The sequence below is a fragment of the Anolis sagrei genome, chromosome 2 (genome assembly GCF_037176765.1).
Source record: "Anolis sagrei isolate rAnoSag1 chromosome 2, rAnoSag1.mat, whole genome shotgun sequence".
Lineage (NCBI taxonomy): Eukaryota > Metazoa > Chordata > Lepidosauria > Squamata > Dactyloidae > Anolis > Anolis sagrei.
Window position 1 is genome coordinate 222,600,735 of NC_090022.1, and position 16,665 is coordinate 222,617,399.

The 16,665-nt window shown below is 37.1% G+C and overlaps 1 protein-coding gene across 2 annotated transcripts in view; it reads right to left on the reverse strand.

Moving 5' to 3' along the window:
• TRPM3 (transient receptor potential cation channel subfamily M member 3) overlaps window positions 1-16,665 on the reverse strand; it is a 429,447-nt gene that overhangs the window by 143,510 nt on the left and 269,272 nt on the right. For both annotated transcript variants that reach the window (XM_060762212.2, XM_067464427.1), the window contains exons 2-5: window positions 14,761-14,840; window positions 12,883-13,087; window positions 5,757-5,970; window positions 4,227-4,351 (exon numbers count right to left, since the gene is read on the reverse strand). In XM_060762212.2, the coding sequence (XP_060618195.2) occupies window positions 4,227-4,351; window positions 5,757-5,970; window positions 12,883-13,087; window positions 14,761-14,840 (624 nt within the window). The remainder of the gene's footprint in view (window positions 1-4,226; window positions 4,352-5,756; window positions 5,971-12,882; window positions 13,088-14,760; window positions 14,841-16,665) is intronic.

The window sequence follows — 16,665 nt, forward strand, 5'->3', positions numbered from 1 at the left end:
CATTATACAGACATGACTGTTACAATGTCAAATACATTTTAAACATTGTGTCTGGAGGTTCAGTACTGATTTTAATTTTTAAGGATACATGCTTCCAGCACAGTCTATGGGACATTCCACACTGCCATATAACCCAGAATATCAAGGCAGAGTATCAAGGCAGAAAATCCCACAATATCTGCTTTGAACTGGGTTATCTGAGTCCACACTGCCATACATTCCAGTTCAAAGCAGAAAATGTGGGATTTTATTCAGCTGTGTGGATCAAGCCTTAGTTAGTGAGATATAACATACAGCTTAACACATATGTGTGCCTGTATGACAGGGAGTCAATTAGATATGGGTCTCAGAATGTAAACATGTTAGAACATTGTTCTTCATGGTTCTAAAAAGTAAAGGCTAAATGACCCTATGATTAAAAGAGAGCTGGTACCACCATATCTATAGGTCACTACCTCTCACTAAATCCACATTGCACATGGACATTTCACTAACACTTTCTCCTCTCCATGACATGACCCCCAACTTATACACAGGTCATACCAAAATTCATAAATATGGCCTCAAGACCTGACCTCTATGCATGAGGTCAATATATACAGAGTACTTATTTAAAAAGTGGTTTATGATCTGACAGTGAGTACCACAGCAACACTACCACCCCAGCCATTTTATATATATGCATACACACAAATATTTTGTACAGTTTTACAAAATATCAATCTGTTGTACAAAACAGCCTTAACAGTTCTTTATGTGTTATTTGATATTTGATTTTTTTAATGTAAAAATTTTACATTTCTTCATAACTAGCTGAAAATGGAAATCTGGGCAATCACACCCCTAAATAAAAAGCACAAGGTTCTCTACCTTCAGAAGGCTATCTAGGAAAACTCGGTTTAGGAAGTTAAAGAAAGGTCATTGGTGAAAAAGCAAGAATGGGGAAGCTGACAAGTGGAGATCGAATAGTAAGTAAGTATTGTACTAAATTTCTGTGTCTCTTAGAGTACAAATATACTTCCAATTGGGTGAAGCTGGAGCAGGGGAGAAAGCTATCTGCACACCTGTTTATTACATTTTTATTACAGCTGGGCTTGTGTGATGCAAGATGGATAATAAATAACATAATTCAATTAATTTAAAATAAATAATTACCTATTCTGTATTGTATTTATTTATAAACCCTTTCCTATTGGAGGGGTCTATGAAACTTTGCTTCAGATAGCACTCTCTTCCATGTGTTATCGAAGGCTTTCATGGCCGGAATCACTGGGTTGTTGTAGGTTTTTCAGGCTGTATGGCCATGTTCTAGAAGTATTCTCTCCTGACGTTTTGCCTGCATCTATGGCAGGCATCCTCAGAAGTAGTGAGGTCAGAACTAACAATCTCTGAGGATGGCTGCCATAGATGCAGGCAAAACATCAGGAGAGAATACTTCTAGAACATGGCCATACAGCCCGAAAAACCTACAACAATCCAGTCTCTCTTCCCTTTCATCAGCATGTTTTTATTGCACCTTCATTGTTAATCTTAAAGTATTTTATAACTTGATAGAGTAGTACTGGTTGAATATTCCTTATCTGGGATGATCTGGATCATCCCTTATCTGGGATGATCTGGACTGATCTGTATTTCAGATTTAAAAAAAAATGAAATATTTGTATATACGTAATGAGATACCATGGAAGCAGTACCCAAATTTAAACTTGTAATTTGTTTATCTTTCCTATACACCTTATAACACAGAGCCTGGTGATAATTCTAGGCCCACTATTTTGAATAAAATTTGTACATGGAACAAAATTTGTGTGTATTGAACAATTGCAAAGCAAAGGTGTCACTATTTCAGGCTTCAGTGTACTTTGGTTTTTGGAATTCCAGATAAGAGGTACTTAAATATCTTCCGTCAGTTTTAGAAATGTATCCATAGCAGGCATAACACTCACACCTGTTTTGAATGCTTGCACTTAGTTCTGTGCCACATATAGAAAAAAAACCATAGTCTGAACATTAGATGAACTAAGGAAATGCAGGAAATGAAGCCTGAAGTCTTACTAGAAGCTGACTAAACAGAAATTTCCATACTTCAATATTTAATATTTCCATACATATTGTGAGACTCACTGGAAAGAACAATAAGGTTGGAAAAAGTAGAAGGCAGTAGAAAAAAAAGGAAGATTGCATTTAAAGTGGAGAATTCAAAGAAAGCAATGTACAACAAGATCTTATGGCACTTTAGAGACTACAGATGAAGTTTGTAGCATAAACTTTCATATACTACCTACTTCCCCAGATGCATGGATGAGCAGGATAGTTGATGACCTTGCAGATCTCTCAGTCATAGAGTTACCATAATAACAGCAACGACCCACTCACAAGCTATAGTAGGGTCCCTTAGCTTCCCTTTCCTGAAGTGTGACAGTTTCTGGAGATTTGTCAACATTCTTTCTAAGTGTCCACAAGAATTCTTAAGACTTTGAAAGTCACCCAAAAGCAAATGACTGCAAAATTATTGTTGCTGAACACAGATGTAGAACTAATCAGTTACACTGTAGAACATAAATAGATACAGGCAGAAACAGAGCAGGAGTCTCATCTCTGGAATTGCCATTGTGAGGCATTGGTGAGTCCTTTGGGCTGAAAGCAATGAGAGATTCCTAGTCAACTATGCATTTCACTTGGTTATCTTTGGTCATTCACCACCTCATCTTAACCTACCTCAAAGGGCCACTCTGAGAATAAAGGAGAGAAATTATGCATACTGCCCAGAGATAGGTGAAGGAAGGACAAGATAAATATGTAACAAAAATACATTCTGCACACAAAGGGAATGTTTTGACAGTTTTTCTGTTTTGATGGTAACTTAACTAGACACTCAGAGCCCACTTATGGTGTTACAAGAGTGATCTGAATTTGAGAAGTCTTTTACTGTACTTTGTTTTAATCCAAAAAATTCATTTTTGCACAGGCACTTCTTTCACTGTATGCTTGGTCACTGCTTTTCAACTGAATTAATTTATTTGTTACTATAACACAGAGGTCCCAACCTTTGGGCTGCAAGGTGTTTTGGACTTCAACTCCCAGAAATCCCAGCCAGTTTACCAGCTATTAGGAACTGTGGGAGCTAACATCCAAAACACCTAGAGACCCAAAGGTTGGGAACCACTGCATAACATAATGTCTCTTCTTGTTTCCTATTTTGCAAATAGCAGAAAATTTACCAAATGCAGAATTAAATCTATTGAACATTTGCAAAAATATTATATTTAAATACTGAAAACAAATGAGACCTAGGAGAAAATTTTAAAGACCTAAGTTCCATAAACTGTTTTTATGCCACCCTAAAATGATCTAAGGTGGCACAGGACTTGCATTTTGATTTGGTATAATCAACTGTTGCTGCTGCTACTATTGTGCACCTTCAGGTCATGTCTAACTTATGGCAACCCAAACATGTGATTTTCTGAGGCTAAGAGTTTGATTTGCCCAAGGTCACCTAGTGGATTTTCATGTCCAAGTGGTATTTGAATGCTGTTCTCTATAGTATATTGCTCAAGCTTCTATGCCACACTGGCTCTGAAGTAACATGGTTAATTCCTTGAAATTTCTCACCACAAAGTAATATGTGGGTGTGTTTTCTAGGAATAGTTTTAAAAGCAATAAAAAACCTTTATGCAAACTTCACAATATAGTTGTTACAAATGTAAAATGCACCAGCTCAGTCTTTGTCACCAAGGAAGTACAAGTGACTCATTACAAAAGGCTGCCAGGAAAAATTAATGTTACTGTTGAGATCACTTCTACTCCTTTTCATAAAACTGAGCTTGTGTTGTGATGACACCATCTCACAAAGTTTCCTGCTCTTGGTTTACAGCCATTGACAGTGCTGTTGCTGACATGAGTAAGGAATTCTACAAGGTGACATGAGATGTGTCCAATATGTTGTGTTTCAAGAAAATGCAAAATAATAGTGTCACACATAGATAGGAAATGTGCAGGGCAGAGGTATGAGGAAAGACAATAATTAGATTATATGCTGTGAAGCTATCCTTAAATGTTGTTATTCTTAATTTCCTTGCATTTCATAATTTTCACAAAGCCAAAGTCACTGTTCTGTATTGCTCTGCATATTATAATCTGTTTTAATCTTGCCTATTATTCCTGAAAAGATCAACACCAAGAAAATATTGACAAAACAATATGTTGTAGATAAGCCAGAGACTTACATCTTTTCCAACCAGATCCTCTTGGTTTTCTACAATTCCCCAGGGAGCTATTCCAATAGTGCAGATCTTCCCTCTAGACTTTGAGGCATGGTCTTTCAGTGCATCCCCAACATGACGAATGACTCCTGGATGGAAAAAAAAGACATCCAAGGACATGGTAGTGCCTAAGATGTCAAATATACAATACCTGTTGCAGTTTCCTCTTTTACACAACAATTAAAGGGACAATGACCTCAATCCTGGATTTCACCTGGTGATCCTAATTCAGTCAATGCTGCTTTAATTTACATACCTCCCAAAAATGAATAATTAAATTCTGTTTTGTATCTGAATCCAAAGTATATCCTTATTCAAGCCTACTTTTGCCCATAGAGACAACATCTGTGGCATGGTTTTCTTTTTAAAAGAATAAGATGTGACTTCTGGATTATTTCCTGTTGTAAAAATGCCCCTTTTTGAGTGTTGCAGGGCATTTGGGATCAGTGTATCCCAGTTTTCCTGTTGTGACAGTGCAACAAGGGGACTTCTATCCTTTAAGGCAAAGCTTTCTGAACATTAATGTTGTTGACTCACCCTTTTAGATATGCATCATTTTGCGACACAGTAATTGAGTTTTACTAGCAACCCCTTGTAAGAGATACACACACACACTGTAATAATGAAATGTATGGGAACAAAACATATCTCATGAAAACCTTTCATTTTTTAAAAAATATGATTGATTGCTTATTTCATATAGACTCACAGGTTTCTCCTTACATCCACATGATGCACCTACACACTTGAGTTGACACATTAATGTGTCATGACACACAGTTTGGAAAGCTCTGCTCTAGGCAGGGGAGTTATGTGAGTTCATAAACCCCAGTAGTTGTTCACTTCTGATTGTGTAGAAGAACGTATTTAAGCAGGTTGTGCTTGCAGACTTTTTAATTAGTCCCTCTGTATATTCTACAATCACCTAGGGCTGCATTAAACCAACCTCATATTCACAGCTTCCTGCTCTTTCCAGCAACTCTCTATAGCTCCAACCAGAGAATAATCAAACAAATCAGATGTGTATCAGTTCTGTACTGAGAGTATAAACCTTTGTACTGAGATTGGAGACTATGTCATTGATGCCACTTTCTTCTGAGTAAAATTACACATTGTTCAATGCATTTTTGCATTCAACATGCACATTTTTAAATATTCAGATAGGCATGGTGGTAAGACTGAACAGAATTCGAACAATGACAAGCAGTTTAACACCTCTCCATTCTATCAATATTGCTACTAGGAGCTTTCCCCCCCAATGCAAACACAAACCTTTCAAAAGGTTACCACTACCTTTACCTGCTGTGGTTAGCTTTTTATAAAATTATGCATATCAAATGAAAAGCTTAATAAAACATTTAGACTGAAAGGTCAGGACAGAAATATAATATGCAGCTATAATGTCACTGATTTCCTTGAATGCAAGTTCTATCACGGATCTTGTAAACATCTATACAAATACTGCAAGAATATCTCCCGCCAGACTGCTGTTACCTGTGTTTACTCCTCCAGTGAATATCCACGCTCCTGTTGTCATGGCTGCTTTAATGAGGCCTTTCCCAAAGACTTGCTTGAGTTTTGGCTGAAGTTCAAAATTCTGGAGCCCTCCATGCACAGAGATGAGGAGTTTGGGAAGTTCAAGCTGCCATTCCTTGGTCATCAAGTGTAGAAGAAGATCAGGTTTTGTGTCAAAAGACACACGCACATACTACAGGAAGAACATGGTAGTTCAAAACAAATGGAAGAAAAAGTGAAGAAAAGGGTAATAAAAATTATTCCCATCTTCTCTAACTCTTAGCAACATTGGTGCATTTTTGCTTGTATTTTTGCTGTCAACAGCCTTACCTAAAATTATGTTTTCTAACTTTACTAAATTTTTGTACAACAGATCTTGTTCAGAAGCTAATATAGAACTACAGCTCAGATATATTAGTATGAACGACACATCAGCAAATATATAGTCTGCCAGCAGAGGAAAGTGAACAAATTAAAATAGAAATGTTGATTTAAAGAGAGTAGGATGCTTTTACAATCTGATTTTCTATGAAATTGTTACATAATATGGCAACCAAAGAACTTCAAAACTAACTCAACTGTCAGCAAAATTTGAATCACTCATTTTAAAATGGCACCCACACAGCAAACTGGTGTTGAACTCTCGAAAAATTGCAAGGCTATGGAATCGGTATCTTGTTGTGATGAGTTGCCTTAAGCAAGTCATTGGTTGCATATGAATACAAATATAAAATAAAGTACCATTTTATGAAGTGTTATAATTGAGCCTTGCATTCATTTCCTACCCCTACCCTCTTGCTCATTTCTGTGGAGAAGATAAGAAGACTTTGTTCTGGTTTTCAATATTTATTTATTTATTGATTGCATTTCTATGTTGCCTTTCTCAGCCTGAAGGTGACTCAAGGCGATTTACACTGGGACAATTAGATTTCACAATGAACATAAACAAAATTGGGTTCTTGTAGGTTTTTTTGGGCTATATGGCCCGAAAAAAAATAAACAAAATTAAAACAAAATTTAAAACGATTAACACACATTATAAAAACGCTGTAAAACATTAAAAGCACAAAACACCAGTAACTTCCTATTAGCTCATCTTCCAAATACATTGTCAAGCTGTTCCATGCTCATTGTTTCCTGGGTTCCATATTCATTCATATTCACCCATTACACTGTGTTTTCCAAGGCTTGTTCAAAAAGCCAGGTTTTTAATTTTTTTGGAATGTCAGTAGGGAGGGGGGCAATCTAATATCCCTAGGGAGGGAGTTCCATAGCTGAGGAGCCATCACTGAAAAGGCCCTGGGACATGGCCTTCTCAGTGGTGGCTCCTCGGCTATGGAACTCCCTCCCTAGGAATATATCCAAATCCAAACTATGGCAAGTCTTAGCCAAATTTTGTTAAAACAGGAAAATTCAAATACTGGTTTAGGGAGTTGCCTTGTTTCAATTCAGATGCATCTATACTGCAGAATTAATACCATTTGATACCATTTTAACTGCTATGGCTCAATGCAATGGAATTGAAGGGCCCTTCCAGAAAGGTCCTATATCTCAGTATTTGATGCCAGGTTTTTTGCTTGAAACTGGATTATATGAGTCTGCACTGGCAGATAATCTGGGATAAACAGAAAACCTGGGATCAGATCCTGGGATATAGAGCCTGTCTGGAAGGGACCTTAGTGTAGTTTGGTGAAGTACCAGTACTCTAAATAGTGAATACCATGTAAAATTACAACTCACATGATTCCATAGCTTTGAGCTATAGCAGTTAAAGTGCTGTTAAACTGCAGTCATTCATGAATTGTACACTCATGTCCTGTGTTTTGGTCTCTGTCCTGTTTGATCAATGTGTATTTTATAGAAATGCTTTGATATGTAGGTTGTTTATGACCTATGGCAATCCTAAAGCTATCTGAAGATTTTCTTGGCAAAATTGATTCAGAAACAGATTGCTGTTTGCCATCCTTTGAAGCTGAAAAGTGTGGCTTTTCCCAAGGTCACCCAGGGGGTTTTGTGGCCAAGGAGGGATTCAATCCCTAGTCTCCAGAGTCACAGCCCAGTGCAGAAACCACAACACCATGCTGGCTCCTTCTTAATGTCTGCAGGACTTCAATTAAAAGCGATAGGTAGTTGGAGACGCTGGCATAGAATTATCAAGTTGAATAAATTTCATTAGAATCAAAGGGTTGCTGTATAGTTTTGACATGTAAGAAAACCATGTTTCTTATTATTGTAGTATTTCATGACAAACTTTTGACTTTGAGGAATTTGGATTTTTAAAGCTCAAGTATAATTTTATAATTTTGGAATTGAAAGAAAGACTTTTGAGAGTGGTAATACAGTACTTGGGCAAATCCCAGTTACCTTTCTAGTTCAATATTTACCTTATAAGTAGTTGACATCAAATTCTTGTTTAAGTCAACATATTTATGGACATTAAAGGGGCTCATTACTTTAATCAATTAACAAAGCATCACAAGCATTGTTTTAATGCCAAGAAAATCTGAGCAGAAAGTTGTAGTGTGGTGATAAAACTACTGTATAGGAAAATACAGTGTGTTTATTATGCGTTCAATTTATTAATGTATATAAAATATATTTATGATGCTCTCAAGTAAAGCTATCACAGCAGTGTGGTGAAGAATGTCATTGATATAGGACTACAATTAAATAGAGCACAGAGAAGGTCCACAGCTTAAACATACAGAACAGCAGACTTTTTCAAGCAGCCAGTTTTCAAAATATGCAGTTCTAAGTTACTTTAACATTTTACAGTTGTAAAAAGATGCCCTGATTTTTGTCCCCAGATAGAAGTGGGCAGATGCTTAAAACTGGCAAGATACATTCCAGGTATGTTAATTTTGCAATATAATCTAACTATAGACTTTATGACTATATCATTGGTATGATATTTATTAGGCTTGTGCACAGATTCAATTTGGCTGGTTCCTTTCAGCTAATTCGGCTGGTCCAGCTTGTTTGGATGGCCATAATGGCAAAGGCTCAGCCTTCATGTCTTTTTGGCTGCAATAGAACAGTGGCTGTTGAAAACCAGCTGCCTTCGGTTACAAGTAGAGTGCGGGAGGAAGGAAACCACTAGAAGGAAAAGTGCAAAGGGGGGGGGGGGAGGCACCACTTCAGGGCCTGCAAATCAAGAGAAAGGGGAGGGCTTTTAAAAGGAAACTCAGGGTAGGATAGATCGAGATTGATCACCCTTCCTTCCCTAGGAAGTGGGGAAGCCTCCTTAAAATGCCTTGGAAAGCTGTGTGGAGAGAACACTACACGCACCTGCAGTGACTGTCTCCTCTAGAGTAGAGACAGCTTTAACTGAGCATTAAACCCAGTCTCCTCTACAGACAAAAGGGAAAGGATCACAGAAAGAGTGATATCTTAACTTTGATGCTTTTAATCCAGGTCTTAATGAAGGATATAAGGACAAACAATGCCTAAAATGAAGGGAAGGGGAACTTGGAAAGTCTCCCCATAATGGGCCAGATAGAAAATGAATCTTTCAACTCTCCTCCCGAATTTGGTAGGCTCCTGAAAAATGGATTGGGACTCCCACCAAAGTCAGGACCCCAAAACAGATCTCAGTTTACCGTGATTGCATAAGCCAAATATTTATTACTTTTTTGTTCTCCGTTTTTTCTCCAACCCTCCTTTTAACAAAGATTCTAATTATGAGGAATTCAGAATCTTGCACATTGCAAACTAATTGGGATGTTTTGTTTTAACATAATGAAGTGAATACTCAACTGTGAATTTTGTAATTTTGTCTTATGAACCAAGTTGTCCTTGTTTGCTCTGTGTATGGAAGAAAAGTGCCTCTAATAATTAAACAACATGCAGGAAACAGAATGTTATGTGCAGAAAATAACATTATCTGGGTGGAAAATAGTATTTCAACACAGAAGTATAAACTCGTTTTCAGAAAATGCTATAATTTCAGATTTGTACTGCATAAAATTTGCACATGGTTAATTGGCACAGAAAACTCAATTTTCTGCACAGAAAACTGTTTATTTTTCAGCAGGAATTAATATTTCTGTGTCAAATTATTTAATGCAGATTTTATTTTCTGTGGAAACAACCACAAGTCATTTTTCAAATGGAAAACAACTACATGCCTGGTTTTCAAACATGTTTTTACAATGGGAAGAAAATTTATGAAGTTAATTGTCACTACTTTTGAGAAGAAACTTAGTTTACATTCACAGTGTTGTAAGCTACTGACATCCTTATTACAATCGTGCTATAGATATATTCACTCTGCAGTATTTTATGTTCAGTTTAATTCTGGATTCAGTGACAATCTGTTTCCTATTTACTTACATCTCCAACCAAATGTTTGCAAGATCAGAAATGGTTAAAGGTTATGGAGAGCTAGTTATACACAATATTATACACAGGGATGTGCAGGTATTTGCATTTTACATGATCTATAAGTCTAAAAGGTATGGCCTTCCTCAATAAAAAAAGTCAAGAGTTACTTCACATGCTTAGGAATCCCACAGTTTGTACTTTTGTGAGGCATTAGTGGAGAATCCTAAATATCAATCCATAAACTGCAAATAGAGAAACAGTGTGACATAGTAGCTTCAATTCTCTACTCAGACACTGAAACTACTGGGTGACTTTGGGCACGTTACATGCTCCTAGCCTCAAAGAACGGCAAAGGCAAACCCCTTCTAAATAAATTTTGTCAAGAAAAACTCATGAAAGGGTCAGAAAGGTCATGAACACACACAAAAACAACAAATAGCAAACTCCAGGGTTCTGAGGGATGGAATCTGACAAAGTGGAATCATGGAATTATAATTATATTATATAGCTTCAGTTCTACTATCTATGACACAACTTTCACCTGCTGTTGATGCTATTCCCAGCAACACAGCCCAAGTCCATCTGTTTCTACTATTCATGAAGCACTGTGTCCCTCTTCTCCCGAGCTGGTCATTGACTGTAATAAAGTGAACTTGAACTTAAACTTGAACTACTATTCATGAATGACAAGGGATGACATGTTTATTTCCAGTTATATTCCCCCACCCCTCAAAAGTTGGCATATTTTGTTAGAATGTGTCTGAGAGGAAGTTAGAAAGGATGTAAAGAACACAGTTGACTTGCTGGGCTAAGGTAGCTAGGTAAAAGGTATGATGTTTGCTGACATATACCGTGTTCAGGGAAAGCAATGTGCTGGAGAGCCTTAAACTGGGCCAAACATAACAAAAGGGAAAGGGTCACTAGGCTTGAGGAAGTGTGGCATTTTACTGTCAACACTAAATCGACTTTTTTGGCTCTGTAGAAGGGTTCCCTGCAGCAGAAATATGCTTCATTGAAAAAGGACTGATGCATTGTATTTTGGAATCAGACAATTAAATTGTATCAGTTCATGTATGCATTTTGTTGAATAAGCAAACTGGTTGTGCTGATAAAAAATATAATTCAATCTTCTCAAAACAGTGTATCTTTCTGTGGCAAGAATAAATTACTTTTTCTATGATAAGCAGAAAGTCTCAGAAATCACACATGGAAAACCACATTCATTTTCAAAGTTACATCAGTATCTAATAGAGCATGGTTTTTTTTTCTTGGATGCTTGACAGGCTGAAGTCTTTCCTTCTCCTTTAATAAATACAAAACACTGCATTGCAGAAAGAACTTGGTTGTTTTATATTAAAGAACATATATTCAATAAAGAGTTTTGTTACATTTCCCTCCTTTTGCCTGTGGAAAGCAGTGGGGGTTGATCTGCCTAGTCAACTCTCATGAAATGAACAAAACATATTAGAGGATTTTTATCTGCAGTGAGTTTCATTTTTGCAGTAATATCTGTATCTCACTCTCTTTGGCCACATTATTTCCTGGCACCAGGCTCAAACTGATTGAAGAAAAGGTTCATTTACAATGAGCAATACACTCTAATATTTAGCAAGGGCATGAACATGGAGCTAAATGTAAAATGGAGCAGATTCCCTTCTGCGCTATTAGCACTTGCCTTACAATTTTAGAAAATATTGGAAACAGGGTGAATGGCTCATTTGAGGTGAACAGATCAGAAGGCAGAAACAATGCAATGCTGCCAAAAATACTAACTATGCAGATTTCTGTTGTCCCTTTATTCTAAAATATACATAGTATAACTTACCTCATACCCAGGTATTATGATAACCAATCCCATCTTCCCATCTACAATTGCTCTCATTATCACTTCAACCAACTATGAAGTACATTGAGAAAGCATCCAACAATGTCACCAGGCTTCTGTAATTGCTAAAGGCAATCCCTCCATTTTCTACAGCTCTCCCATGGGGCAAGTGCCCCCCAAAGGGCTCCTGATTTGGGAAAAGAGTGGAGAGGCCAAAAACGAACCAATGTTTCTGGAAACAATGCACTGGATTGAGGAAGTTCTCTAATATCAAGTCAGACCACTAGCCAACTTATCTCAGTACTGTTGACACTACTGTCAATGGCTCTCAGGCAATTCAGGCTAGAACCTTTTCTTGACCTACATGGAATTTGTGGATATTTAGCCTGCAGTCATTTGCATACGACGCACAACCTTTATGTATTTTATGGTCTTGGTGCCAACTGTAAACCATCCCGAGTTGCCTGCGGGCTGAGAGGGACGGTATATAAATGCAGTAAATAATTAAATAAATAAATTTATTTCTCATATTTTTCTTGCTACACCTGTTGTTTTCCACATTAGCTATTGCAGGTTAAGCTCCTTGGATTCAAGAATTATCAACATTGCCCATGTAAGACATCATATTGAATAGTGTTCTGTGGAATAACCATGATAGTTGTAAATAAAATAAGAGTTTTTGGAAAATGTGTCAAATACTAATGCATTTATTACCATGTACCATGAGGTTTCCCACTTCATCTACAGCATGGATTGTTGCTCTAACCATTAACAAAATTGCAGGAAGAGTATTGTGAATAACTATTGTTAATAGTGTAATTGTCACTGTCAGTTTTTTATGCATTTAGTTTTCCCCTGGCTTCATTGTCCATACATTCATCCCAGAAAACTATAATAACACACATATACAGAAGATGATGGAGAAAAGTTATATTCTGACACAATATATTTAATTACCATGGCTTTATTCGAGTGACCTCCACCTTGAAACTCAATGGTTCCGAAGGCATCAGTGGGGCTGAGTTGTGTGTGCTTGCTGATTGACCACTTCTCTGACTGGACATCATTCCGAGAGAGCCGTCCTTCATTTTTCTCATTCTGAATGATGGTGATACTTGGGGTGAGCCCCACATGTTGACCTATTAGTCGTCCACAGCAACACCTATGAAATTAAGCACAATCACTTGAATTTCTAGGCATAATAGAAGCCTAAACTAGATTTTGCCAAACCTTGTAGGCAATAATTTCAGCCTCTAAATTATTATTTTTACCTATAAACTAAGGTATATTTATAAATCCAATATATGGGCCACATATGAAGGTGTGGGCCCTTGCTAATGTAACAGAGAAGCCTTTAGAACTCATTTTCCAGACATCTTGCTTAACCCTTGTATGCCAGGGTTAAAACACAATAATAATGATAAATGTTTTGTGACTTGTGAAGTATTTTCTGATCCCAGTGATAATTCCAGCATGTTTCATATTTGGGCTAGGATTTAAAGGATGCCTCATTCCCAAAGAGAATGCCAGTGTCTTCCCAATGAAGGATATTTCTCCTGAAATGGCTTAATTGAATGACAACCAGATGACTTCTTTTTTGGGACTCCTGTGGAGAAATGCAGGCTCCAAGACACAAATTCACCCGCAGGCTGGGCCTTGTTTAGACCAAAATAAGCACAAAAGGCAATCAGGATTGAACCCAGAAATGATATAACCATGTGCTTCAGGTTGAGAATAAGCCAGAATGTAGTGTCAAACAGAACTATCTTACGTCTATATCTCCTAGATATTAGATACCTAGGAGGCACTTGCTGCATGGTTGGCTACTAATAGACCGCATCTTCTTAGGTCTGTGTTTAAAATTTGGGGAAACTGTTTAGAACTATTGGGGTAACAACACCACAGAATACCTGTACTGCAGATCTAATTCTGTGTGAATTCTGCAACAAAACACTACTGAAATATCCTATCCTGGGAAATGAGGGTTAAAGAAAGCTGCATGTCCTGCAACTCTCTGGAATTTAGGATCCAGACGATGAGTCTGTTTTCCACAGTTCTGTTTTGTCCTGGTGGTAAGTTATTATTACAAGCAATCAGCCATATGAAATACACTCAAAGCCAATCAGGGTGCACAATAGCCAACAGGAGAAGATTTTGCATGTCAGCTCACATTTAACTGACTTGAAATCACGGCACTATAGCCTTTTCATGTCTTCTTAGAGTTGATGTGAAAAGACAATATTGCTGTGACTTCCAGCAGGTCAAATGTGAGCGGACACATCCAAACTCACTGATAATAGCAGCTGGTTGTGTTATATCAGGATGACAGATTTCTAAAGTATTTCCAATTCCATGAGAGTTTTTTTTAAAAACCCTTTGTTTTTCAATAGAAAACAGTAATAAAAGGTAATTTCAACATTGCCTCATGTTGTGCTCAAAGGCTATATTAAACTAAACATATTGGGTTGTATCCAGCTGTGTCTACCTGCCAGTGGAATGAACAGTGGATAAAATTGGTGGAATAAATTCCCTTCCCCATCTGCAGTTCCTGCTGACAAATCTGTTCCAGAGACTACAGATAAGATTTTGCTTGTACAGGAGGAGTGTGGAGGGCATCCTTTGCCTCATACAGAAGTCTTCATATGTTTGATATCACTGATTCATCTTGAAATGAAATTATTGAACTCATTATGCAGAGTAAATTCAAATAATTGAAATGAAGCTGTCATTTTAATATCAGATTTTAGGAGAATAGAAGACCTTTCATATTAAATGCTGAAGCTGCAAAAAGGTTAAGCACAGCCCAATATCACTGACAAAAACCAATGCCATTACCTATGGGGGTCTTTGGTGCTGGGTATGATGTGAACACACTCCCTTTTGCAAAATGCCCTTTCTATCCATGACTTCTGAGCCTGAAAAAGAAAAAAGTAGAACATGAATAAAATAAATTCTACAACATAACTTAACTGTTCAATCCTAGTTTTTAAAGAACCATGAAGCATTTTAACAAAAGACATCCTGGTGCTGCAGAACTCAGGGACGATGTTCTCTTCTAGTCGGCACTTCTGGGAGTTCCTGCCAGGTTTGATGGATGACCTATAGCATTCATATTAACAAAATCAATAAAATATAACAAATGGAAAGAGGTAATACACCAAGTTTCTTAAAATGGTAGGGGAAATCCTTGGCGATACTATTCTTTTTTCTACTTCTTATGAAATTGCTTTTGATCATGTTGTATATTGATCACTACACACTTCTGATTTTTATTTTTAAGTCAAGGCCTCACAAAATTAGGTCTGATGCATTATTTCTAACACGAAGCAGGAAAGTATAAGGTATCACACACAATTCAAAACTTCTGAAAATGAGGAGTGCAGTTATATGGAGGAGTGATAAAGGCAGAGCAAGAACAGCTGTACTTTTTTTTTTGTAAAGGTAGAGAAAGGATTCTAGTGCTTGGCAACCAGATTTTTTTTACCATGTTTTCTCAAAAGGTTCAATTTTTTTTTAAAAAAAATACTGGACACAGCTTTTAAAAATCTAGAGTAGGTATTATGCATTCTGATAACTTCTTCAAACTTGAGTTTGATGAGACATTACAATTCTAACCCGTAAGATGGAATAAAAATGTGTGAAAAGAAGATTCACCTGCTAGAGATGATGTTTATTATCTTTGTCCAATTCTTGGGCCTAAATACAACCAGTAGTTCAAACTAAAGTAGAGCTGTTGAACCAGTCAGATTGATAAGTCAACACTGACATAATTCCCATTGATTGTAAGCCTCCCTGAGTCCTTTTGTGGAGATGGGGAGGGATACAAATAAAGTTTTTTCGAAGGCTTTCATGGCCGGAATCACTGGGTTGTTGTAGGTATTTTTTGGGCTATATGGCCATGTTCTAGAACATGGCCACATAGCCCAAAAAAACCCTACAACAACCCACAAATGAAGTTGTTGTTGTTGTTATTATTATTATTATTATTATTATTATTATTATTGAATAGGACTATTCTGAGACTAACATTTGGAGTTAAGCCTTACCCGATTGTGGCAGGGTCTACACTGCCATATAATGCAGTTTTAACTGTATTACTTGGCAGAATAGATCCAGCCTGAGATACAGAATGTAGTGGATTGTATGTTGGACTATGACACTGGAGACCAGGGTTTGATTCCCTGCTCAGGCATGGAAATCAATGAGTAAGTTGCATATTCTCAGCCCCAGAAAATCCTGAGAGAAAACCGTAGGGTTGCTGTAAGTTTTTTGGGCTGTATGGCCATGTTCCAGTAGCATTCTCTCCTGATGTTTCACCTGTATCTATGGCAGGCATCCTCAGAGGTTGTGAGGTCTGTTGGAAACTAGGAAAATAGGGTTTATATACCTGTGGAATGTCCAGGGTGAGAGAAAGAATTCTTGTCCATTGGAGGTAGCTGTGAATGTTTCAATTGGCCAATTGGGGTTTCCGTAAGACAGAAACAACTTAAGGTACGCATCATTATCAACAACACCAACAATGGCAACAACCTGCCTGCCTGCTTGTCTCCCCTCTATCCCTATATTCTATTCATTTCCAATAAAAATATAATAATGATAAAAAAATAACTGCTATCTTTGAATGTTAGCTGCCCTGTTAGTTTGATGTTAGCTGCCCTGAGTCCCTATGTCAGGAGAAAAGCATAATAAAAATAAATAAAATAAGTAAATATTTACATCAGTATTAACAGTGGCATTATA